At 43.7% G+C, this 26,908-nt stretch overlaps 1 protein-coding gene across 2 annotated transcripts in view; it reads right to left on the bottom strand.

The window, feature by feature from the left end:
* smarca1 (SNF2 related chromatin remodeling ATPase 1) overlaps nt 1-26,908 on the bottom strand; it is a 102,669-nt gene that overhangs the window by 39,878 nt on the left and 35,883 nt on the right. For both annotated transcript variants that reach the window (XM_078547450.1, XM_078547449.1), the window contains exons 8-13: nt 25,008-25,163; nt 6,769-6,900; nt 4,049-4,117; nt 3,466-3,575; nt 2,177-2,403; nt 672-793 (exon numbers count right to left, since the gene is read on the bottom strand). In XM_078547450.1, coding sequence (XP_078403576.1) covers nt 672-793; nt 2,177-2,403; nt 3,466-3,575; nt 4,049-4,117; nt 6,769-6,900; nt 25,008-25,163 — 816 coding nt within the window. The remainder of the gene's footprint in view (nt 1-671; nt 794-2,176; nt 2,404-3,465; nt 3,576-4,048; nt 4,118-6,768; nt 6,901-25,007; nt 25,164-26,908) is intronic.

The raw sequence follows: 26,908 nt of genomic DNA, 5'->3' as shown, positions 1-26,908 counted from the left end.
TTGGTTTCCCAAGGCCTGGGGCACCCAGCATTAAATCTCTAAGACAAGTTAATGTGAGGCTCCTAGCCTCATTATAATATTCAAATGGCCAAGCTGCCTCCAAGGAGCGGGTTGGCTGCCCTTCCTGGTTCTGCCTCCATTAAACCCAGAAGTGGGCGGCAGTGGGTGGAGTCGGGTTTGAAATTTTAAAAACGTTTATATCTCACCCGACCCTAACCCACACCTATTTTGGTGTTAAAACTTACTGCTTTATAATTCAAAGATTCTAATGGCTTAATTACGCTTAGAGGCATGACGTGGAGCAACATTGACTCAAAGGCCAAAAAGTGTTATCCCAGGCCTCTGAAAAGTTGACACACCTCAGGCAGCTCAGCAGCTGGCGTTATTAAACTGGTCTCCAAGCTCCTAAACTGGAAGGAACAGGCCCAGACGTGGACATCAGATGGCGACTGGATTGGGCCAGGTTATTCATCACAACCTCAATCAAACCAATTTTACACAGGCACAATGCCTAACAGGGAGGGCAACAGAAAATCACAAAATGAGGCTCAAACCTGGGATTTTCTGCTATATGACTCAGTGATATTCTGGACAATGCCACTACCTTCACCCCGTCATTGGAAGCTGGGAAACTAAATATTACTTGAGAGAACATGAGCATCATCACAGACCTCTCTTTCTTCATGGGGAGTTTGTCCATCAAGACGACAATAGTCATAACCACGCCACATACAGTAATCTTCAAGAATATCCATCAAACGGGTCATCTGGCTGAAAATGAGGACTCTGGAACCTTCAGGACAAACAGTTATTAGTAAAAAAGCATGAAAGAACATCTCCCAAATTCAAGTAGTTTGGTAGCAGCAACTTTGCGAGCCTAAAATGGCAGAGTCCATATCTCAATCCCCAAATGGTAATAACAGTTACAGAGAGTAGTTATATTTAAAACAAGTAGCATGATTGTGTACAAAGAGGCTCCATTATGGATGTAAAGTTTTTTTTAAAACCCTCTCAAATTACAGGCTTACTATTCTTTTTTTTGCAATATTGAGAGTTACTTCTTTTAATCTAATACTACTCTTAAATTCCCTAATTACTCACGGCTGTGCCATTTTTCCAGTGGAATTTTTATTCCTTAAAGGAATATATATTTGTCAGGAAATATTAATTATTTCTTCAAATGTTTGTCATTGCTCATCTACCATCATATCTTTCACTCTAATTCCCCAATCTACCTCAGCAAGTTGCCCCCTCATACTTCTGTTATTTACTTTGAATTTAAGACCCTTGTTTAAGACCCTGTAAACCAGATGAGTATCTATAGTTTAAGACTTAACCACATCACTCTCAAACTTAAAAACAAAATTCCATCATATTATGACCACTCTTCCCAAGAGGATGCTTTACTATAAGATTAATAATCAACCAAGAACCATTACACAATGCTAGACCTAAAATAGCATTTTGCATGAGCTCCAGTTGAGTGGAAAATGGGAAGCTGGCTAAGAGAGTATTGGCACAGTCAAGTCTAGAGGTAATATTGACATGGGTGAGTGTTTCAGCAGCAGATGAGCTGAGGCAGGAGCGGAGTTGGGTGGGGTTATGGGGGTGGAATTTTGCTGTCTTGGTAATGGAGTGGATAAGTGACTGGAAGTTAATATTAGAGTCAAATATGACATACAAGTTTTGGAAGGTCTGCTTCAGCCTGTCATTTGCCAGATCACATTTTTTGTTTAGAAATGCTCCATTCCTAATTTCTTCTGTGCCAGCAAAGAGGAAAGCAAACTCATGCAATATTGAATTACAATCAAACATAATTCAAGCTTAGAGTGCAGCTGCTTATAGCTGTGCAGTTCTTCTGGCGTCAGTTATGCTTCTTTAAGTGCAAATTACTGGACCTACAAGGAGCCAATGACAACGTGGCCTGCTAAAATGGGGATTTAAACAAATCTGCATTTGGGTTAGTCAAATTAAGCCCAGAGATTTGGCCTAGAGATTTTACTTATTGTGTCTCCACATTATATATATTAAAGCTCAATAGGCCAAGCGAGCTTACAGATATAAAAGGGAGAGAGTGACACACAGTGGTCGTCGGTCTTCTAAGGCAGGAATTAGAATACCCAGCAAAGTAAAATTTCCTAGTAAAACTTAGCACCAGCTGTCTCTGAACACCTACTTTGTTCTCTCAATTTAGGCAGCAGTTTATCCAGAACTACCATCTTGCCACAATTGTAAACCAGGTGAGTGTCAGTCGTGTAAGGAGGACCAGGTTCAGCACCATCAAAGAGATATGGGTGGTTACAGCACTTTCGCAGCTGCATTAAGATATTCAACAAGCGCATCTTGTCCATCTTTCCAGCAGAGTTTAGAATGTCAATATCCTTCATCAGGATTTTTGTGTACCTGAAAACATTAAGAAGTGCATATATAAATTGAATCCTTAAGCTACTGTGCAGTAGCCCACTTGGGCAAAGCAATGAAGGGCTGTCAGCTTGCTTAGAACCATACCCGCCAAGATTCAGTAAATTCAGGAGTGAAACAAACTACCGTATTAAAATTAGTTAAAAGTGCATTGAAGCCACAAAGCCTGAATTCGAACAACAATTTTAAAAAGCTAATCTAAGAATGTGAAATATAGAGCAAAGAATTGGCTCATACATGACTTGTCTTTACAATCCTATTCTCTTCTCATGGCAGCTTTTTAACATCCAGTTGAACAAATAGACAAAGTTCGCTCTTAACATCCCCAAAGGGTAGCACCTCTGATATCCCCAGTACTACAATGTTCGCCCGCACACCATGTCAAGTTCTGAAGTGGGGCCAAATTTCACCCAGAGGTTACAGTGCTACAAACTGAGCCAGTCTGACAGGGCAATAACTTCTGCATTTCAAACTAAATCTTCCTTCTCCCTTATGCAATTTTCTTCCTTCCATATTGTATCACTAACTATGGTGAATCTGCTGCAATTTCAGCAACGACAAGTAACTAGCCCATCAATATGCTGCGATAAAGGACTTTAATGCAGTTACATTCTGAGCACTTGTCATTTACCTTTTTGCAAACCGCATCTTAGCCGGATAATGAGGGAACAATTAAGTATTAATTCTCTGGAGAAGTGATCATTGGACTCAGAATGTTAACTCTGTTTCTCTCTCCACAGATGCTGTCAGGCCTGCTGAGTTCTTCCAGCACGTTCTGTTTTAATTTAAGTATTAATGGTGGTTGGGGGGAGGGGGTGGGGGGCGGGGTTACCAGTGACCTTCTGCTGAGATGTGTTTGTCAGAGGCAAACACACCAGAACTTGCATTTGTAAGTCCCAGCGCTAAGTCATTTCAAGGAGAGCTTAGACTGATTGGGTGCCACGATTTACAAATATATCCACACAGCAAAGTCGTTGGAAGCTTCCGACTCTTCAAAACAGCGCCCTGAATGCTAGCAAGGTTCAACAGCAGTTGTTCACTTACCATTCCCTTTGCATTTTACTGAGACCGACGTAAATCTTGGTTTCTTTTTTAGGAGGCAAACTTTTCTCTACCTCTGCTTTTATTCGCCGAAGTAAGAATGGTCGGAGCACCTTAAATGTTTGAAACGAGAAACAGCGGTGTTAGAAAAGGGAGAAAGACGAAAAGCAGAATTTACAGATCGTACACACCATGAGAGAAGTAGGCTATTTCCTGTAGAGTGGCAAGGATGCAGCAAACCGTGACAGTTGCTCTTCTGAAAGTGGAAGCAATCGAGCTCCTAGAGAAAACAATCAAAACACTGTCTGTGGGAGCAAAGATTTTTTTGCTTGTCTAATCAGAAAGTCAGTGTTGTTGGAGTTCCAGAATTAGTTTTAAATGTCGTAAAGCAGGAATGACAGTAAGCGAGCTGGCCTACTTGTAACCCCTCTCCATTCAGTAATCTCTAAGTTTCTTCAATAATGCTGAATTTAAACTTTTAAATGTGATTTTTTTTTTCAAGAAATGAAGTGGTATTCTTTGCCTCATAGTCTCATGATATAAAATTCAGATAGAAAGCCATAACCAGGAGGGATGATAAACTTACTGCATGTAAACGCTCCACTAGCTGCTGATCCCCCAGGCAATTGTTTGTGTCGAACCAAGAGTCAAAATCCTGTAGAGATAGAGGAAAAAGTCAGTCTCTGCACAGGAATGTGAACAATTAATTTAACTGCTGGCTTTTTGTACGATAATTTGATTTTGCTTTGAAATCATTCATCATAATAATCACTTTTTTTTTTACTTCCTTTCCTCCATTTTTTCTCTTTATCCTCTCCTCTCTTGTCAGAAGCAAATCACGTATTGAAACAGTTCCAAGTGACAACTGGACTCTAGTTCATTGTTGAAGTAATCATTCTTCTTCATCTATGAACCTCGATTAATGGGCTATGATTTGGGCATTTTAACTCTGGCTAAGTGTAGATGGTGTGGGAGGTGGGACAGAACAGTCGAGCCTGGACCTGCGTTCACTCGGGAATCACACGTGCAGATCCCATAGCGTGTGTTGGAAAAGCGATCAGGAGGCCAATGTTTATTGCCCATCACTAAATGCTCTTGGTGGTGGTGCTGGTGAGACACCATCTTGGATTGTTACAGTCAGTGTGTTGTAGATACATCCATGGTGCTATTTGGTCATGAGTTCCAGGATTTCAACCCAGTGACCAGGATCGGCAATATATTTCAAAATCAGGATGGGGTGGGGGCGTGACTTGGAGGGGAACTTGCGGTTGGTAATTTTTTTTAAATTCATTCATTGGATGTGGGCGTCGCTGGCTAGGCCAGCATTTATTGCCCATCCCTAATTGCCCTTGAGAACGTATTCCTATGTGCCTGCTGCCCTTACCCTTCTAGGTGGTAGAGGCCATGGGTTTGGGAGCTGCTGTTGAAGAAGTCTTGGCGAGTTGCTGCGGTGCATCTTGTAGATGGTATGTACAGCTGCCACGACACGCAGGTAGTGAAGGGAGTGAATATTTAAGAGGATGGGATGCCAAGCAACAGGTCGCTTGGTTCATGAGCTTCATGAATGTTGTTCGAGCTGCATTCATCCAGGCTTTGGGGAGCATTCTTGTGCCATGTAGATGGCGAACAGGCTTTGGGGAGTCAGAAGGTGAGTCAGTCACTGCAGAATTCCCAGCCTCTGACCTGCTCCTGTAGCTACAATATTTACATGGCTGGTCCAGTTAAGTGTCTGGAGATCCTAATGCCAATTTTGTCAATAAAGATCAGCTAACTCTGTGGAGAAAATGATAAAACATAGAATATCTCCATGGTCTCTATGGAACAATGGCTCACTATGCCCACTCCATCATATATGCTTTTTCCAATGAGATGGGAGGACAGGAGGTGGTGGGGGAAGGGGGGGTCTGATTTTGGACAAAGCAAGCCAAGGGAGGGGGAGAAGGGCTGGTTGTAGACAAAGAAAGGTGGGGAAATTCAGAAGGAGGGGCTGATTGGCAGCTGGTAGTGGCTGTCAGGGTTGTTCTGGAGCTAGAAGGGGCATTCCTGCACTTCAAACTTAAAAAAATATGTTCTTTTATTTAACACCTTGGTGGTGGCTGTTTGGCTGTTAGGTGAAAAGGGCACGTGATTGAGAGCAGGATCGGGAGTGAACCCAAAGCTGGGCCACACAGGAGTACGCAGAGCTAGAGTAAAATGCAGAGTGGAGCCAATGCACTGGAGGCAAGCAGGCCTCAGAAACTCAAATTCGAGCACGCAGGGTAGGATCAAGGGGATGAAATAGGAAAAAAACAGGAGCACTGGAGGTGTAGAGGTGAAAGAAGAACCCTGAGAAAAAAGGCAAAAAGGGAGCAGAAGCAGGATTAATGGAGGGAACTGTCGCTACCATTTTAAAAAATTCATTCATGGGATGTGGGCTTCGCTGGCTGGGCCAGCATTTATTGCCCATCCCTAGTTGCCCTTGAGAAGGTGGTGAGCTGCCTTCTTGAACTGCTGCAGTCCATATGGTGTAGGTACACCCACAGTGCTGTTAGGAAGGGAGTTCCAGGGTTTTGACCCAGCAACAATGAAGGAACGGTGATATATTTCCAAGTCCCTGCCACACAGCTGGTTTGCTCCATAGACCAAAATTGACTGTAAACCTTACTTATGCAAATCCACAGAAATAAACTTTTAATATAAACATATTTTTTAGAAAACTCGCTTCCTTTTCTTAGATTTTAAGGAACTTTATACATAGGAAATAAAACACATTATAATCACATCATGAGATGACGGAACTAATCCAAGCAAATCATCATCATTAAAGGGGAAGGTAAGCCAACGGAATACCTATGTCCAAAATGTAGTAAGAGTTAGGGAATAAGTTAGCAGGGAATACCTCAGAACCAGGCAGGGTAAATGGATTTGAAACAAATGGACACAGTTCTGAAAAGAGAAGGGATTGAGGGACATGAGGAAAAGGTGAGGTAGAATCATATGGAACAGTGACAAAAACAAAAACAGAATTACCTGGAAAAACTCAGCAGGTCTGGCAGCATCGGTGGAGAAGAAAAGAGTTGACGTTTCGAGTCCAATGACCCTTCAACAGAACGGGTCATTGGACTCGAAACATCAACTCTTTTCTTCTCCACCGATGCTGCCGGACCTGCTGAGTTTTTCCAGGTAATTCTGTTTTTGTTTTTGTTTTAGATTTCCAGCATCCGCAGTAGTTTTTTGTTTTTAGGAACAGTGACAGGCTGCTCAGGGCAGAAACGTGACTGTAACTATCAACACTGGACATTCTCGCCCAAAATGATCTCAACTTACATCAGCAGAATTGAACACATCAGGCAACAGGAAGTTGAGCAAAGCCCACAGTTCATGGAGGTTATTCTGCAATGGTGTCCCTGTCAGTAGCAAGCGGTTCGTTGATTTGAACTCCCGAACTATTTCAGACAGCTGAGAAGAGAAAGGAAAATTGGCAAAATTGGATACATGGAAGAGTAAAAGAAATATTTTTTGAAAAATGACATTACTCTATTCAGTTACACAAAATTACAAAAAAATTAAAGAGATTGATTTGCACTTATATGGTCCCTTTCACAACCTGAGGATGGCCCAAGCGCTTTACACCTAATGATGTGCAGTCACAGCTGTAATGTAGGAAATGTAGCAGCCGATTTGTACACAGCAAGTTCCCACAATTGGCACTGTGATAGTGACAGGATCTTTTTTTTTATATATAAACTTATTCATTCATAGGGTGTGGGTGTCACTGGCTAGGCCAGCATTTATTGCCCATCTCTAATTGCCCTTGAGGAAGTGGTGAGCAACCTTCTTGAACCGCTGCAGTCCGTGTGGTGTAGGTACACCCATAGTGCTGTTAGGAAGGGAGTTCCAGGATTTTGACCAAGCGACAGTGAAGCAACGACGATATATTTCCAAGTCAGGACGGTGAGTGGCTTGGAGGGGAACCTGCAGGTGGTGGTGTTCCCATGCACTGCTACCCTTGCCCTTCCAGGTGTTAGAGGTCATGGTTTCAGAAGGTGCTGTCGAAGGATCCTTGGTGAGTTTCTGCAGTGCATCTTGTAGATGGTACACACTGCTGCTACTGTGCATCGGTGATGGAGGAAGTGAATGTTTAGGTTGGTGGATGGAGTGCCAATCAAGCATGTTGCTATGTCTTGGATTGTGTTGAGCTTCTTGAGTGCTGTTGGAGCTGCGCTCGTCTAGACAAGTGGGGAGTATTCCTCCTTCACATTCCTGACTTGTGCCTTGTAGTTGGTGTACAGGCTTTGGGGTGTCAGGAGGTGAGTTACTCTCCACAGAATTCCCAGCCTCTGATCTGCACTTGTAGCCATACCATTTATACGGCTGGTCCAGTTCAGTTTCGGGTCAATGGTAACCCCCAGGAAGTTGATGGTGGGGCCTGCGGAGGATTCAGCAATGGTAATGCCATTGAATGTCAAGGGGAGATGGTTGGATTCTCTCTTGTTGGAGATGGTCATTGCCTGGCACCTTTGTGGCATGAACGTTACTTGCCACTTATCTGTCCAACCTTGAGTATTGTCCAAGTCTTGCTGCATATGGACACGGACTGCTTCAGCGTATGGGGAGTCGCAAATGGTGCTGAAAATTGTGCTATAATCCGTGAACATCCCCACTTATGATAGACGGAAGGTCATTGATGAAGCAGCTGAAGATGGTTGGGTCTAGGACACTACCCTGAGGAACTCCGGCAGCGATGTCCTGAAACTGAGATGATTGACCTCCAACAGCCACAACCATCTTCCTTTGTGCTAGGTATAACTCCAACCAGTGGGGAGTTTTCTACCCGATTCCCGTTGACTCCAGTTTTGCTAGGGCTCCTTGTTGCCACACTCAATCAAATGTTGTCTTGATGTCAAGGGCAGTCAATCTTAACTCACCTCTTGAGTTCAGCTGTTTTGCCATGTTTGATCCAAGGCAGAAATGAGATCAGGAGCTGAGTGGTCCTGGCAGAACCCAAACTAAGCGTCTGTAACAGGTTATTGCTGAGTAAGTGCCGCTTGATAGCACGGTCAATGACATCTTCTATCACTTTGTTGATGATCGAGAGTAGACTGTGTGTTAATTAGCCGGGTTAGATTTGTCCTGCTTTTTGCATATAGGTCACACCTGGGCAACTTTTCACATTGCCGGGCAGATGCCAGTGTTGTAACTGTACTGGAACAGCTTGGCTATAGGCATGGTCTGGAGCACAAACCTTCAGTGCTATTGCCGGAAAGCAGTCAGGGCCCAAAGCCTTTACAGCGTCCAATGTCTTCAGCCGTTTCTTGATATCACATGGAGTGAATTGAATTGGCAAAAGACTGGTGTCTGTGATGCTGGGGACCTCAGAAGGAGGCCAAGGTGGATCATCCACTCGGCACTTCTAGCTGAAGATGGCTGCAAGTGCTTCAGCCTTACCTTTTGTACTGGTGTGCTGGGCTCTCTCATCATTGAGGACGGGTGCATTTGTGCAGCCTCCACTTCCTGTTAATTGTTTAACTGTCCACCCCCATTCACAACTGGATGCGGCAAGATTGTAGAGCTTAGATCTGATCTTGCTTGTTGGATCGCTTATCCCTGTCTACCGCATGCTGCTTCCGCTGTTTGGCTGCAAGTAGGCCTATGTTTGTAGCTTTACCAAGTTGACACCTCATTTTTAGGTATGCCTGGTGCTGCTCCTAGTATGCCCTCCCGCACTCTTCATTGAACCAGGGTTGATCTCCCGGATTGATGCTAATGATAGAGCGGGGATACGCCGGGCCATGAGGTTACAAATTGTGGTTGTATACAGTTCTACTGTTGCTGATAGTCCACAGCACCTCGTGGATGCCCAGTTTTGAGTTGCTAGATCTGTTTGAAATCTATCCTATTTAGCACAATCGTAGTGCCACACAACACAATGGAGGGCACCCTCAATGTGAAAGCAGGACTTCACCTCCACAAGGACTGTGCCATGGTCACTCCTACCAATACTGTCATGGGCAGATGCATCTACTACAGGTAGATTGGTAGGGAAGAAGACAACTACGTTTTTCCCTCTTGTTGGTTCCCTCACCACCTGCCGCACAACCAGTCTAGTAGCTATGTCCTTTGGGACTCAGCCAGCTTGGTCAGTAGTGGTGCTACCAAGCTATTCTTGGTGCTGGATATTGAAGTCCCTCACCCAGAGTACATGCTGCGCCCTTGCCACCCTCAGTGCTTCCTCCAAGTGGTGTTCAACAGGGAGGAGTACTGATTCATTAGCTGAGGGGTGCCAGTAGGTGGTAACCAGCAGGAGGTTTCCTTGCTCATGTTTGACTTGATGCCATGAGACTTCATGGGGTCCAGAGTCAATGTTGAGGACTCCCAGGGTAGCTCCCTCCGGTGGGTCTGTCCTGCCAGTGGGACAGGGATGGTGATGGTGGTGTCTGCGATGTTGTCTGCAAGGTATAATACAGTTGAGTATGACTATGTCAGACTGTTGTTTGACTAGCCTGGGAGACAGCTCTCCCAATTTTGGCACAATCCCCCAGATGTTAGGAAGGAGGAATTTGCAAGGTCAACAGGGCTGGATTTGCCATTGTTGTTTCCGGTGCCTAGATCGATGCCTCATGGTCCATCTAGTTTCATTCCTTTACTTCGTAGCGGTTTGATACAACTGAGTGGCTTGCGAGGCCATATCAGAGGGTATTTAAGATTCAACCACGTTGCTCTAGGTCTGGAGTTACATGTACGCCAGACCAGGTAAGGATGGCAGATTTACTTCCCTAAAGGGCACTGGTGAATCAGATGTGTTTTTGTGACAATAGTTTCATGGTCACCATTACTGAGAAGATCTTTTAATTCCAGGTTTGTTATTTGAATTTAAATTCCACCATTTGCACCTGTGTCCCCTGAGCATTAGCCTGGGCCTTTGGACTACTGGTCCAGTGAAATTACCACTACGCCACCGCCTCCCCATTTCTGTCTTTGTGATGGCGATTGTAGGATAAATATTGGCTACGACACGGCAGAGAACTCCCTGCTCTTTGAAATAGTACCTCCTGTCCTGTCCTGCATCCAGCTACTCCTACCTGGAGATCTGCTGTCGTGGTATGCCATGTTTGTCTGTCTGGCACCATCCTCACCCATCCACTATACCTCGTCTGCAATCGCTCTGAGATATACGTCATCCAACTATGCCTAGGTCAACCTCTCCTTCTGCTGCCATCCATTTTGCCCTCTAGAAGACATCTCTGTAGCTTTTCAGCTCTGATCAAATGGCTGAAATACATTTTCTTTACTGGATGTCACTTTATATAATTATTTTTGCTCTTGCAATTTCAAGCACCTCTTCATTGTCTTACGGTATGCAGAAGGCATATGGAGGGCTCTCCTTCATTGACAGAGGTATAGAATATAAAAGTAAGGACATAATGTTGGAATTGTATAACACAGGTGAGGCCACAGCTGGGGTATTCTGTGCAGTTCTGGTCACCACATTACAGGAAGGACGTAATAGCTCTGGAGAGAGTGCAGAAGAGGTTTACAAGAATGTTGCCAGGGTTAGAAAAGTGTAGCTACGAGGAGAGATTGGATAGATTGGGGTTATTTTCCTTAGAACAAAGAAGGCTGAGAGGTGACTTGATTGAGGTGTACAAAATTATGAGGGGAATAGATAGAGTGGACAGGATAAAATTGTTTCCCTTGGTGGAGAATTCTAGAACCAGGGGACATAGATTCAAAATAAGTGGCAGAAGGTGTAGCGGGGACATGAGGAAGAACTTTTTTACGCAGAGGGTAGTGGGTGTCTGGAATTCGCTGCCCAAGTTGGTGGTAGAGGCAGAAACTCTAAACTCTTTTAAAAAGTACCTGGATCTGCACCTTAAGTGCTGTAAGCTGCAGGGCTATGGGCCGGGTGCAGGAAAGTAGGATTAGAAGGGGCACCTGGGTGTTCTCGGGCTGGCATGGACAAGATGGGCCGAATGGCTTCCTTCTGTGCTGTAACTTTTCTATGGTATGTGGAATTTTAAGCATTCACCTTAGCTACATTTCAAAGGCTTCTATCTTCTTCCAAAGACTTTTATTTATTCTCCAGGTTTCTGAGGCATACAGAAAAGTGGATGGAATGTATCATCTTAAGAGATTTTTCTTTATTTTAAGCTTGAGTTTTCTTAGTGTTAACACATCCTTCATCTTCACAAAATAACTTCTGCCTATCCCTATGTGACTTTGGCATAACATCTGCCATCTTCTGTTATCATTTGTCCTAAGTAGACAAACTTATCTATTTGTCCCATTATGACACTATTCACTTCAACCTTCAGTCTAGTTTCATCTAAGGTATTCCATCTGATTACCATTGATTTTTATCTTTTTGCTCATACTCAATCCATGTTCTAATTTTACAATATTTTGTAGAGCCTCTTCTGATTCTGCAAGCAGTACAGTGTCGAGTGTGTATTGCAAGTTTCTTATGTTCTTGCTACCAACTTATTATCCTTGGATGCACCTCTGATCCTCTGAATATTTGTTCTGTGTACAGATTGAATAATTTTGGCGACAGTACACAGCTTTGTCGTACTCATCTCTTCACTTGAAACATATCTGATTGTCCATCTTCTAGCCTGATGGTCTCTATTTGGTCCCAATATAGGCTCTGTAGAAATCTCACATCTTTACTGTCAATGTCACATTTCAACATCACATCTATTAGCTTTTGGCGATATACATGATTGAATGCTTTTTCATAGTCCACGAAGCATATATCAATGTTCTTGTATTGTCATGAAAATATCATATTTTTCATAATATTATTGTGGTTTATTGTGAAGTAGGTTTATGAATGTGAGTGTGTATGGTTCTGTCTTTGTAATTTAATTGAATTGGAGTCAGATAGGCTGCAAGGTTGAAATTATCAAAATAAGTTATGTGTAAAAGGCATTTGAGATACTAATGAGTGAATGTGGATGAGGGCAGCATAAGGGTGTGAAGAAAATTTGCATTTTTTTTATAAGCGAAGGAGTTGTTTAGGTTTCAAAGGGATAAGATGTTTGCAACTAACAAGATAAGCAAGGCCAAGCATCATGTTTATTTTTTCCAAAGGTACTGACTTCACTACCTACACGCTGCCCGCATTCAATTAAATCACAAAGACAGAACCATACATACTGACGCTCATAAACCTACTTTACAACAAACCACAATAATCTCATGAAAAATATGATTCAGTGCTGACACAATGGGTTGAATAGCCTCCTGCACTGTAACAATTCTGTGATGCTGTGAATTTTTTAAACCTTTAAAGGTGTTAGTGGAATCATCACTTCTGAATTCAGTGCGTAAATCTTCCCATAATAAATATAAAATGCAAAACCATTGTGATAGTGTGGCCAAGTTTCCCTTGTGGATTTGGTCAGCCTGGCACACATCACCTACCACATCATAACAGAACACTTCTAGATATTTATTGAAGATTGTTCTTAGGTTAAATATTCCTTCTCTTGTTAATACTCCAGGGGCAGGATCATCCACTCGCCGATGCATAAAATGACGCGGGATGACGTCGGGTGGAACTCCCAATGTCACCCCGCGTCATTTCCATTCTCAGGTCGGCGGGGGGTGCAGCCAAGTCAGCTGCGCACCCGCTGATCTGTCAACGGCCTATTGAGGCCATTGAAAAACTAATTAAGATCATTAATGGACCTGCCCGTCCAACCTTAAGGTTGGTGGGCAGGCGGGGAGCCCTGGCGGGCTTCAGAAAAAGCATGAAACCTCATCCACGGGTAAATAAACAGGTATTTAAATTTTTATTCAATCTTTCAATACAAGTTCTGGGCATGTCCCAACTCATATGACAGGGTCACATGAGAGGACATGTCAGGGAAATTTTTGTATCATTTGTATTAAAATTTTAATTCTGAGCCGATCTCCCTGAGGCAGCACTTAGCTTCAGGGAGATCTGTACAGTCTTTCGCACGCATGCACGAAAGAGCGTACTCCCGGCTGAGGGAATTCCGCCCCCCGCCACGCACAAGGAGCGCATAGCGCTTCCGAGCAGACGTGGCACTGGGCGGGCCTTAATTGGCCCGCCCATGTGAAATGGCGGTGCACCCCTGATCAGGGGCGCCAATCGAAGGCACGCCCACCCACGCCCGCTCCCGCACCTCCCCCCAACGGGGGGGGGGGGGGAGAACTTTTCCCCAGATCTAATTCCAGCTTGTGTTTCACCAATTTCTGCTTCAAATATGTTATTCTTTCTTTCTGTTGTAATTATCAAGATCATCTCAATGAGATGCCTCGTTAAGCTTATAATTCTAAACTGTTGCACTCCATTGCTTTAGATTTCTTCGGTAACTTAAATAAATGTCTCAAGTCACTCGGAATGTATCCTTTGGTATGTATTTGATCACAAATCTCTGTTATCAGTTCTATTTCTGTTTCTCCAAGGGCTTTCAGTCACTCTGTTGTTACTTAATCTATGCCTGGAGCTTTTTCTGCACTCATTAATTTTAAAGCATTCTTTACCTCTGATGTCATAATGTTTAGTCCTTCGTTTGCCTCCATATCTTGGAGGAATCCCACGATTTGGATCATTGTACAATTCACTCACATATTCTGTCCACCTTTTTGCCACTGCATCCCTTCAAAATAATATCTTGCCAACTTTGCCTTTTATCTGTACCTACTATCTGTTTTATCCCTTTCTTTCTATCTGTCAAAAGATTTCACCTCCAGGTACATAACACTCATTCTGTGATTTCTTTCCAGCTCTAATACTTCATCTCACATCTCGTTATACTATTTCTCTTCAGCCTCCCTACATGCATTCTTTACTTTCTTTTCAATTTCATCATATTCACATGCGTTTCCTTTTCTTTGCTCTGTCTATCACCATTGCTAGTAATTCATGTGTCATCCACTCCTTGTCTCTTTTTCTGTTCCATTTTGGTAGCATTTCCTTTGCACCATGTTGTATATTCTCTTTCATGTTTTTCCATTTGCTTTCTACTTCTTGGTCTGAGACCTTTATTTGCCCTGTTTCGTCTGTTTTTACTTTAAGAGTGAATGCTTCTCTGATGTTCTCATGCGAGAACATGTCAAAATTTTAATGAACGTATGAATTAGGAGCAGGAGTAGGCAGCTCAGCCCCTCGAGCCTGCTCTGCCATTCAATAAGGTCATGGCTGAACTGATTGTAACCTCCTGCCTACCCCCGATAATCTTTCATCCCTTTGCTTATCAAGAATCTATCTACCGCTGCCTTAAAAATAATCAAAGGCTCTGCTTCCACTGCCTTTTGAGGAAGAGAGTTCCAAAGACTTGCGACCTTCTAAGAGAAAAACTTTCTCCTCATCTCTGTCTTAAATGAGCAACCGCTTATTTTTAAACAATGACCCCTAGTTCTAGCTTTTCCCACAAGAGGAAACATCCTCTCCATATCCACCTCGTCAAGACCCCTCAGGATCTCAAAAGTTTCAATGAAGTCGCCTCTTACTCTTCAAAACACCAGTGGATACAAGCCTAGCTTGTCCACATAAGACTTTCCTCATAAGACAACCCATCCATTCCTGGTATTAGTCTAGTAAACCTTCTATGGCTGCATATCTTTTTCTTTTTTGGTGTTTTCAGTTTCAGCTCAATTTTTGCCACAAGGAGATAATGATCTGAATTTATATCTTCGCCAGGATACTATGAATTTTAAAACCATTACATAATCTAGTTGATTTCTATACACATCATCTGGACTTCTCCAAGTGCACAGTCTTCTTTTCACTTGTTTAGGTGTTTGGCACCATCAAATCATTTTCTTGACAAAATAATATCAATCTCGCTCCTCTTTCATTTCTCGATCCAAGATCATATTGACCGACATGCATTCCTGAATGTTCCTTCACTGACTTTAGCATTTAAGCCACCCATTACAATTACCATATTAGTTGACTTGACCTACCATAACACTGTAATAGTACCCTGGGACCTTTATTGTCCACCAAAGGGGGCCGATGGGGCTTCAATTTAACGTTTCATCCAAAAAAGGTCCCTTTAACCATGCAGCACTCCTCCTATATCACAATGCAGTGTCAGCCTAACTTTTATTAAGTCTTTTTATTTCCCTTTTCTCCAACTAGCTGTGTAAAATTTGGCATGCTTAACAGCTAATCACTAACCTTAGGAGTGCATTCTATAGCCTCACAACCCTGTGTAACAGTGTTTCTCTTGCTTTATGGCCTAAATCTCTTACATCTGATTCCCTCAATTATTGGAAATAATATGCGTCTATCTACCCTTTACCTTCTTTTTCCCACAGCTGGCAACAGTTATACCACTTATGAAAGAAACAATATTAAGCGCGGGACACAACCAGGTTACCAGTAAAAAGATTAAGCTGATCTCTTGCTCTACGTTATGTTTTCTTTTCTAGCCTTCTAACTCCAGAAAGTTTTGACTCTTATCTGAGATCACTTTCATGGATCTGTCCCATCTCCCATTTCTTTGAGTGTGTCTATCCTTGTCTTGACAGCAGGCTTGGGAAATAACACCAAAGCCAGGCTCATCACTGCATTTGGCTACTGAACTAATGCCTCCAGGAAGTCAATCTTTCAGAATAGTACAACATTGCATCAGATGTTTTAAATCAAAAGTATCAAGAAAATTTAGTTTGAAAAATCTCAGCAAAAAAACCAATAAGGTCATACATTTACAGTTGGCATCCTTCTAACTTCTTTAACTAAAATAATAAGACTGCAACTCAAAGAACTAAAGTTAGCTCTGTAAATAACTTTCAAATACATGTGTCTTAACTGGATTAAAGCCAGTTAGTCTGGGTGCTTTGATATGTACTAGTTTTGACATGTAAGAGAGATAGTGTGCATTTGCATTTTTTGAATAGAGCATTCAAGAGGTGGGGTGAAAACTTGACACCTTTCTAGCAAATGCCAAGTAAATATGTTTATATTACTAATACAATTTCGTACAATGAATGGGGTTTCATTGTTAAAAGGTAAAGTTCAAAGGGGCTGGTAAGACAATGGGAGGTATAAGTTCAGTAGCTTTCAGGTGTGCAGAGCAGAGGCAATGTGAGATCAAAAGGCAGCTGTAAGCCTCCAACACGCTGCCGTGGAACGCTCCAAGTAGTTGGACCGTGCCGCACCACCTGTCCCTCGTGGAAAAATTTATGCAGAGAAACACCTTTGACAACAAGTCCATGAGGCAGTGGCCGGCACATAACTTCTTAGAGGCCCTGCGGGAAAAGGAGAGGGTGGATCCTGTGGGATGGTCTCCGAGCAGACTGTCAAAGTCATTTGGCAGAATGCCTCATCGCCAGAACTTTCCAACAAGCACCAAGACGTAGCTTGGCTGGTGGTAAGAAAGGCCCTCCACGTCAAATCCTTCCTACACGCCAGGAGTCTCACCCCCTCGGCACATTGCCCTCGAGGTGGCTGTGGTGGGGACGAGACCGTTGTTTACCTCCTTGTGGATTGTGCCTTTGCAAAGAAGGCCTGGAGAGAGATGCAGTGGTTTCTGTCGAGGTTCATCCCGAGCAGTTCTGTGACACACGACTCTGTGCTCTACGGGCTGTTCCCAGGGACACACACCGAGACAAACATCAACTGCAGCTGGAGGATCATCAACTCGGTGAAAGGCGCTCTTTGGTCTGCCCGAAACTTGTTGGTCTTCCAGCGCAAAGAGTTGTCCCCGACCGAGTGTTGCAGACTGGCACATTCCAAGGTCCAGGACTACGTGCTGAGGGATGCACTAAAGCTTGGGGCAGCGGCCGCAAAGGCCCAATGGGGAAAGGTCAGTGTCTAAAGCCTTTCTGCCACAGAGCAGCGAGAGACTGGGAATTATTGAGAGCCCCTCGGGGTTGTACAGATCAAAATGAATGTCTGCAGTGAATACTAATTGTATTATAATTGTATTGAAGCACCTCAGAGTGCAACATGATGTATGTTGATAACTCCAATACCATTGTCTGATTGTCTGCATTGACCATATTGAAATGATTGTAATGTTCATTGATTGTATTGACGCACCTTGTGATCCATGTGTAAAAGTCGAATCCGATTGTACTAATGTGATGGTGATTTTGAAATGTTTTGGAATGTTCTGCCAGATATTTTATGAATAAAGTATATTTTTCAAAAACAAAATACTAGTTGCAGTGAAAAGAGCCTCATTCTGAATTGGTAAGGTGAAAATACTTTGCCTGGTGTTTGGTTAAGTCTATGGGTTTCTGGTGCCTTAATGGAGATTAGTTTGGGAATTTGTTAAAAGTTTTGATAGTAGTAATTTGTAGCCATGTGTATATATTTTAACCTGTGTAAATTAATAAAATGTTTCACTTAGTTTAATGTAAAACCTCAAGAACTGGTGGTCTGATTCCTGAATTTAGAGTTGCATCTCAAACATAACACTTAAAACTATAGGTTATGAAAGCTGTTTAAAGTTTCCCTCTGGGAATTTTAAATAACTCCTTTACCAACTGCATCGGTCATAACAACCTTGCTGGCACACTACAGTTAGGGGTATTCTGGGAAACACTCCATTAAGGATTTACAGCCTCTGACAGGACGCCTCATTAGTTACTTAAATAAAGAGAAAGAAAATCTCTATAAAGTAAGGAATGTGGCCAGCATTTATTCCTCATCTCCAATTGCCCATGAGAAGGTGGTGGCAAGCTGCCTTCTTGAACTGCTGCAGTCCAGTGCTGTTAGGAAGGGAGTTCCAAGATTTTGACCCAGCGACAGTGAAGGAAAGGCGATATATTTCCAAGTCAAGATGGTGAGTGACTTGGAGGAGAACTTCCAGGTGGTGGCATCCCTATCTACCTGCTGCTCTTATCCTACCAGATGGTAGTGGTCGTGGGTTTGGAAAGTGCTGTCTAAGGAGCCTTGGTGAATTCCTGCAGTGCACCTTGTAGATGGTACACCCTGCTGCTACGGTGCGTTGGTGGTGGAGGGTGTGAATGTTTGTGGATGTGGTGCCAATCAAACAGGCTGCTTTGCCTTGGATGGTGTCACGCTTCTTGAGTGTTGTGGGAGCCGAACTCATCCAGGCATGTGGGGAGTATTCCATCACATTCCTGACTTATGCCTTGTAGATGATGGACAGGCCTTGGGGAGTCAGGAGGTGAGTTACCCGTTGCAGGATTCCTAGCCTCTGACCTGCCCTTGTTATACATCAGCATTTATATGGCTAGTCCAGTTCAGTTTCTGGTCAATGGTAACCCCCAAGATGTTGATAGTGGGGATTCAGTGATGGTAATGCCATTGAACGTCAAGGGGCGATGGTTAGATTCTCTCTTGTTGGAGATGGTCATTGCCTGGCATTTGTGTGGCGCAAATGTTATTTGCCACTTGTCAGCCCAAGCCTAGATATTGTCCAGGTCTTGCTGCTTTTGGAATTGGACTACTTCAGTATCTGAGAAGTCGCGAATGGTGCTGAACATTGTACAATCAACAGTGAACATCCCCACATCTGACCTTATGATGGAGGGAAGGTCATTAATGAGGCAGCTGAAAGTGTTTGGGCCCAGGACACTACGCTGAGGAACTCCTATAGCGATGTCCTGGAGCTGAGATGACTGACCTCCAACAACCACAACCATCTTCCTTTGTGCTAGGGATGACTCCAACCAGCAGAGAGTTTTCCCCCTGGTTCCCATTTTTCTAGGGCTCCTTGAAGCCACGCTTGGTCAAATGCGGCCTTGATGTCAAGGACAGCCACTCTCACCTCACCTTGGGAGTTCCATGTTTGAACCAAGGCTGTAATGAGGTCAGAAGCCGAATGGCCCTGGCGGAACCCAAACTGGGTGTCAGTGAGCAGGTTTTTGCTAAGCAAGTGCCGCTTGATAGCACTGTTGATGACCCCTTCCATTACTTTACTGATGATCGAGAGTAGACTGATGGAGCGATAATTGGCTAGGTTGGATTTGTCCTGCTTTCGTGTACAGGACATACCTGGGCAATTTTCCACATAGCCGGGTAGATACCAGTGTTGTAGCTGAACTGGAACAGCTTGGCTAGGGGAGCAGCAGGTTCATGAGCACAAGTCTTGAGTACCAATGCCAGAATATTGTTAGGGGCCATAGCCTTTGCACTATCCAGTGACTTCAGCCATTTCTTGATATCACGTGGAGTGAATCAAATTGGCTGAAGACTGGCATCTGTGATGCTGGGGAACTCCGGAGGAGGCCAAGATATATCATCCACTCAGCACTTCTAGTTGAAGATTGTGGCGAATATTTCAGCCTTATCTTCTGCACTAATGTGCTGGGCTCCTCCATCATTGAGGGTGGCGATATTTGTGGAGCCTCGTCCTCCAGTGAACTGTTTAACTGTCCACCACCATTCGCGACTGGATGTGGCAGGAATGGAGAGCTTAGATCTGATCCATTTGTTGTGGGATTGCTTAGCTCTGTCTATCACTTGCTCCTTGTGCTGTTTAGCATGCAAGTAGTCCTGTGTTGTAGCTTCACCATGTTGACACCTCATTTTTAGATACGCCTGGTGGTGCTCCTGGCATGCCCTCCTACACTCTTCATTGAACCAAGGTTGATCCCCTGGCTTGATGGCAATGGTAGAGAGGGGAATATGCCAGACTATTAGGTTACAGATTGTGTTTGAGTATGTTAGGGGGAAATTAAATATATACATATAATAAAAAAGCACACAGTAAGAATTTGCTAAACATGCTTAAAACCTCCAAGCATCCATGGATGCTAAACCTATTGACAGCTGAGGGTAAGCAGATAGACATTGCACACAAAGGGGCTTTGAGTTTTCTGTGATTTACAAAGTTTCAAGAGATGAGCTAATGTCCAGGCACAGACAGAACCATTCAAGTGGTAAAATGGTGCGTTGAAGCCTTGAGAGCTGGACTGGAGATAAAACATAACAAAGTTAGTTTAGGTATACTCCTCTCTCAGATAGGGACAGGGCAGATGGTTTAGCTTAGATATAGGAGGACATACAAAGACAAGAGAGGTCTTTGATGAAACACAAGCAGTCTTGAGTTGTGAGAACCAAGGTCTTTGCGTACGTGTTTTAATTTTGATTGGATATAATTATGTATACATCCTTTAGAATAACTGGTTAGCAAAATCACATGTTTACGTACTCAATAGGATAGTTTCAACATGGTACCTGTGTGTCAGTTACCGATTGGATATATTCAAATGTACTCAAATGTATTGTGATAAGAAAAAGTACAAAAGTAATGAAAAGTAATCAATCTGGGAACTGGGTCTTCATTCTTAGGAATGATTGCGGCTCCCTTGCATATGCTTGAATAAAACCGGTAAAAGAAGCCTGAGTCTCTCTGGTCACTATGTGATCGAGGATTGTAATTTCTCCTCTTCAATTGGTCTATGTGGTAGTTGCAGGATTGGGGATTACCCTCTTCAGAGTATAATTCTGCTGCTGCTGATGGCCCACAGCGCCTCATGGGTGCCCAGTCTTGAGCTACTAGATCTGTTCGAAATCTATCCCATTTAGCACAGTGGTAGTGCCACACAACATGATGGAGGGTATCCTCAAATTGAAGGCAGGACTTCGTCTCCACAGCAACTGTGCGGTGGTCACTCCTTCCGATACTGTCATGGACAGATGCATCTACGGCAGGCAGGCTGGTGAGAATGAGGTCAAGTATGTTTTTCCCTCTTGTTGGTTCCCTTACCACCTGTCACAGACCCACTCTACCAGCTATGTCCTTTAAGACTAGGCCAGCTCGGTCAGTAGTGGTGCGACCGAGCCACTCTTGTTGATGGACTTTGAAGTCCCCCACCCAAGTACATTCTGCGCCCTTGCCACCCTCAGTGCTTCCTCCAAGTGGTGTTCAACATGGAGGAGCACTGATTCATCAGCTGAGGGAGGGCAGTACATGGTAATCAGCAGAAGGTTAACGTACCTATGTTTGACCTGCTGCCATGAGACTTCAAGGGGTCCGGAGTTGATGTTGAGGACTCCTTGGGCAAATCCTACCCAATTGTATACCACTGTGCCACCACTTCTTCTGGGTCTGTCTTGCTGGTGGGACAGGACATACCCAAGGATGGTGATGGTGGTGTCTGGGACATTATTTGTAAGATATGATTCCGTGAGGATGACTATGTCAGGCTGTTGCTTGACTAGTCTGTGAGACAGCTCTCCCAGTTTTGGCTCAAGCCCCCAGATGTTAGTGAGGAGGACTTTGCAGGGTCGACAGGGCTGAGTTTGCCATTGTCATTTCCAGTGCCTAGGTTGATACCGGGTGGCCCGTCCGGTTTCATTCCTTTTTTGAGACTTTGTAGCAGTTTGACACAACTGAGTGGCTTGCTCGGTCACTTCAGAGGGCATTTAATAGTCAACCACATTGCTGTGGGTCTGGAGCCACCTGTAGGCCAGACCAGGTAAGGACAACAGATTCTCTGTCATCACAGGGGAAGGGATGGCGTAGTGGTATTGTCACTGGACTAGTAATCTTGAGACCCAGGGTAATGCTCTGGTCGTTGCCAGGTGGTCTGTCCGGTTTCATTCCTTTTTTGTGCCTTTGTTGCAGCAGAGTGGCTTACTAGGCCATTTCAGAGAGCATTTAAGAGTCAACCACAATGCTGTGGGTCTGGAGTCACATGTAGGCCAGACCAGGTAAGGATGACAGTGAACCAGATGGGTTTTTACGACAATCGACAATGGTTTCATGGTCATTATCAGACTTTTAATTCCAGATTTTTATTGAATTCAATTTCCACCATCTGCCGGGGTGGGATTTAAAACCGGGTCCCCAGAGCATTACCCTGGGTCTCTGGATCATTAGCCCAGCGACAATACCACATCACCTCCCCTAGTGTTTTAATTATCCACCGTTATTTACTTTGGATGTGACCAGACAGCAGAGCTTTTAATTGATCCGTTGATTGTGGGATCACTTGGCTCTCTATGTAACATGCCACTTGTACTGTTTAGAATGCACGAGTCCTGTGTTGTAGCTTCACCAGGTTTTAAGGTATCTCGCTTTTAAGGTATGCCTGTGTTGTTCCTGGTATGCCCTCAGACACTCCTCTCTAAACCAGGGTTAGTTCCCTGGCTTACTGATAATAGTGGAACAAGGGGTCTACAATGATGCCCTTGCCACCAGAGATAACCTTGTAAAATCAATGGTATAGAACCATAGAACAGTACAATACAGAAGGAGGCCATTCAGCCCACAGAGTCTCCACCAGCTCTTTCAAAGGATGAGTTTTTTTTTAAATTTGTTCATGGCACGTGGGCGTCGCTGGCTAGGCCAGCATTTATTATCCATCCCTAGTTGCCCTAGCTCAGAGGGCATTTAGGAGTCAACCACATTGCTGTGGGTCTGGAGTCACATGTAGGCCAGACCAGGTAAGGACGGCAGATTTCCTTCCCTAAAGGACACAGTCTCACTCTCCTGTTTTTCCCTCATACTTCTGCAATTTTTTTCTCCAAGGATTTATCAAATGCCCTTTTGAAATCTGCTTTCTTATCTTAAGTAGAAACACTCTCTCTGCATCCAATCTATCAAAACTTTTCATGATTTCAAAGGTTTTAAAGAACCTCTATTAGGTTACACCTCGGCCGTCTCTTTACGAGAAAAGAGAAAGCCAAGCCTGTAGGAAAACCAGAATGGCAGAGTATTATTTAAATGGTGATAGAGTGGGAAATGTTGTTGTGCAAAGGCACCTGGGTGTCCTTGCACACCAATCACTGAAAGCAAGCACGCAGATGCATGCAGCAAGCAGTTAAGGCGGCAAATGGTATTTTGGCCTTCATTACAAGAGGACTTGAGTGCAGGAGCAAGGATGTCTTGCTGCAGCTTTGTAGGGCCTTGGTGAGACCACACCTGGAGTATTGTGTGTAGTTTTGGTCTCCTTACCTAAGAAAGGAGACATAGAGGGAGTGTGGCGAAGGTTCAACAGACTGCTTCCTGGGATGGCAAGTTTGTCGTATGAGGAGAGGTTGGACCAACTAGGCCTGTATTAACTGGAGTTTAGACAAATGAGAGAAGATCTCATTGAAACATATAAAATTCTGACAGGGATGGTCAGACTGGATGCAGGGACTATATTTCCTGTGGCTGGGAGGTCTAGAACAAGGGGTCACAGACTCAGGACACGGGGTAGACCATTTAGGACAGAGGTGAGAAAAAACTTCTTCATTCAGAGGGCGGTGAACCTATGGAATTTTCTACCACAGAAAGCTATGGAGGCCAAGTCACTGAAGAAGGAAAATAGGTGGATTTCTGGACTCCAAATGCATCAAGGGGTGTGGGGAGAGCACGAGAGTTTGGTGTTGAGGTGGAGGATCAGCCATGATCATATTAAATGGTGGAACAGGCTCGAAGGGCCGAATGACCTACACCTGCTCCTATTTTCTATGGTCAGGATTGTCAGCTCAGCGGGCAGGCGCTTGCTCGACACGCAAGAGCATGAAATAGCGCGCGATGACATCGGGCGAGCGTCCTGACGTCATCGTGCACTCGTGCGATATTTCGGTGGGCAGGCGCGCATGCAAGTCAGCAGCGCGCCCGCCGACAATTAAGAGGGCTGTTAAGTCCATTAATAAATGAATTAAAGTGAGATTTTTCCTGCCCATCCAAACTTACGGCTGGCGAGCGAGCGAATAGGCCAAGCGGCCTTTGCATTTTTTGTGAAACCTTATCCACAGGCGGGATAAAGTTTCAAATAGTGATTTAAAAAAAAACAATAAACATTCTTCAAACTCATTTTTAACATGTTTTTCTTTTTTTTTTTGAAGTCTTTATTTTTAATGCTGAAAATCTTTAGCTTCCTGAGACAGCTCTGTGCCTCCAGGGAGCTTTCACTGAGTGCACCCGCGCGCATGCACACACTTCAGCGCTCGTGCTCTTCCCGCCCCCACCCCAGGCAGTGCTGAGGTTATCAGCGCGCGTTTCACGCTGGCTGACCGGTAATTGGCCAGCCAGCATGAAATCGCAGCCGGGGCCTGATCACGGGTGGTGGACCATCGCACGGCCGCTCCCGGGCCCACCCGACAAGGTAAAAATTCTGCCCTATGTTTCTATGTCCATCATTTTCTGATAAATATAGCTTCGCAGTTCTGGTGTCATCACACTGTGATTCAAAACTGTCCCCTCAACCCCTTCAGAAGACCTGATACAAAATTATGGGGGGGCCATAGATATGGTAGATAGGAAGAAACTTTTCCCCTTAATAGAGGTGCCACTAACCAGGGGACATAGATTCAAGGTAAGGGGCAGGAGGTTTAGAGGGGATTTGAGGAAACATTTTTTCACCCAGAGGGTGGTTGGAATCTGGAACACACTGCCCGAGGGCGTGGTAGAGGCTGGAACCATCACAACATTTAAGAAGTATATAGATGAGCACTTGAAACGTCATAGCATTAGGGCTATGGGCCCAGTGCTGGAAAATGGGATTAGAATAGATAGGTGCTTGAAGGCTGGCATGGACCCAATGGGCCGAAGAGCCTGTTTCTGTGCTGCATAGCTCTGTGACTCTATGACCTCATCTTCATCTAGCCCTCTATCCAGCTGCTCAGATGAGGGTTACATCTACATATTAGCATCAACAGATAACGCTCTTACCTTGGACTTTTCATTCTTGATTCTGTGAGCTTCATCAATTACCAAGTATCTCCAGTTGAACTTCTTGAAAACTGATTTTTCTTTTATGACCATTTCATACGATGTAACACAGACATCCCACTCTCCTGGCATCATAATATCCCGAATAAAGGCAGCCTAGTTTTAAATCAGAGAGACTTTAATGAAATTATAACCATGGTTACAGCTCCTTCTTCAGTCCCTTAGAACAGAAACACATATTTCCAGGTAGGAAAAGGCACTGTTGATTTGTTTGATCACCCCCATTTTATTGTCTCTTCTTCCGAAGGCTCATAGTCCCGTTGAGATACAGTTCCCAGTTCCAGTTACTCGACAAACTCCAGTCAATCATCCAAGTAGCCACTCTTACAGCAGGTGATTTGTCATGTCATGACATCCCATGAAAATGTCCACAAATTACTACACAATTTCCTGCTTGACTACCACAATTTTATATTAAAAGTCCTAAGAGGCAATGAAAATGTCAACTTCTTAACAAATCTGTGCAATAAAAAAAAATCATTATTCTTGTGTGATCCAAAGCAGCAAGTGTTGGCAATCATTAAATTCTGTTCTCATCCTATAATCGCACGTGTCTTCTGGAGCAGGGGTGAGAAGTGGGAACCCTGGCTGATATTCACCCCCCACTCCTCTCTCTACCCATAGGGCGATGAGGCCAACTAAAGTAGCCATTTGCCATTCTAACAGGCATTAATTAACTCAATGCAGATCAACAGTTTAACCTAGGATCTTCTGCGCTCTTTAAAGTTTACAGCACAGAAAGTGGCCATTTTGACCCATTGTGCCCATTCCAGCCATGCGCTTTGACCCATTCTCCTGTCCTTCCCATTCACATTAGAATTCATTTTCTTACTATTTATATATTTTCCTTTTAAGAGCTATTATAGATTCTGTTTCCAGCATCTCTTCCGAACAATCCAATTAACCTTTTGTGTAATTCATTTCTCGAAATCTCTACCTTCCTTTTTTGATGATGATCTTAGAATTAAACTCTCTGGTTAATGACCTATGCCATTTCATTTTCCCTCTTTGCCTGATCAAAAATCTTTGTAATTTCACAGCTCTCTCTCTTTGGCCTCCTCTGTTCTATTCCTGCAGTCCAATGAAAGACCCTCATTTATTTTAGTCCTTCCTCAAAATCAATGCCACTTCTGCACTCTCTCCATGGTCTGCCCACTTCTTCTATAATAGGGCACAACATTCTACATATGGCCTTGCCAAGGGGTTGAATACGTTTAGTATTAGCTGTTTACTTTTGCACGCCACAACCCTATTTGTTAATATAAGATTTAATTTTCTTTAATATACAGCTTTACAAATTTGCCCTCTAATTTTCAAATATTTGTATATCTGAACCCTTCTCTGAATCTGTTTATCTCCTCTTAAAATGTTACCATTAAATATATGCCTCTTCTCATACTTCCTGCCAAAATATATTTCACATTCCTCCGCATTAATTGTATCAATAATTTTTCAGCCCAATCTACCAACTCATGCCCTCAAAGTTGCCGACTGACCCCTTCACTGTTGTCAACACTCTCTCATTTTATGTCATCTGCAAATTTTTATTTCTGAGCAAAGCAACACATTTTCTAGGTTACAGATGGCACTCTGTATATACATTGTTTGATTTAACTTCATTGGAAATATCAAGGTAGTATGCACTGTTCCTGCAATAAGTAACAGGCATACTAATCAGCAAAAAGGGGTTGAAGTGGGAATAGATGTGTGCCCGTACATGCACACAGAATCACTGATTGAGCCGCATTGATCAGAAGATCTCGTATTCAATCCGCCTTTAGTGCCAAGTTAGCTCTTAGCTGGCTCAGCAATAGGGAAACTACAACTGGTCTTAACAACCC

Source organism: Cetorhinus maximus, chromosome 8 (genome assembly GCF_964194155.1).
Source record: "Cetorhinus maximus chromosome 8, sCetMax3.hap1.1, whole genome shotgun sequence".
NCBI lineage: Eukaryota > Metazoa > Chordata > Chondrichthyes > Lamniformes > Cetorhinidae > Cetorhinus > Cetorhinus maximus.
Note: the sequence above shows the minus strand (reverse complement) of the source record. Positions and strands in the feature narration are given on the sequence as shown.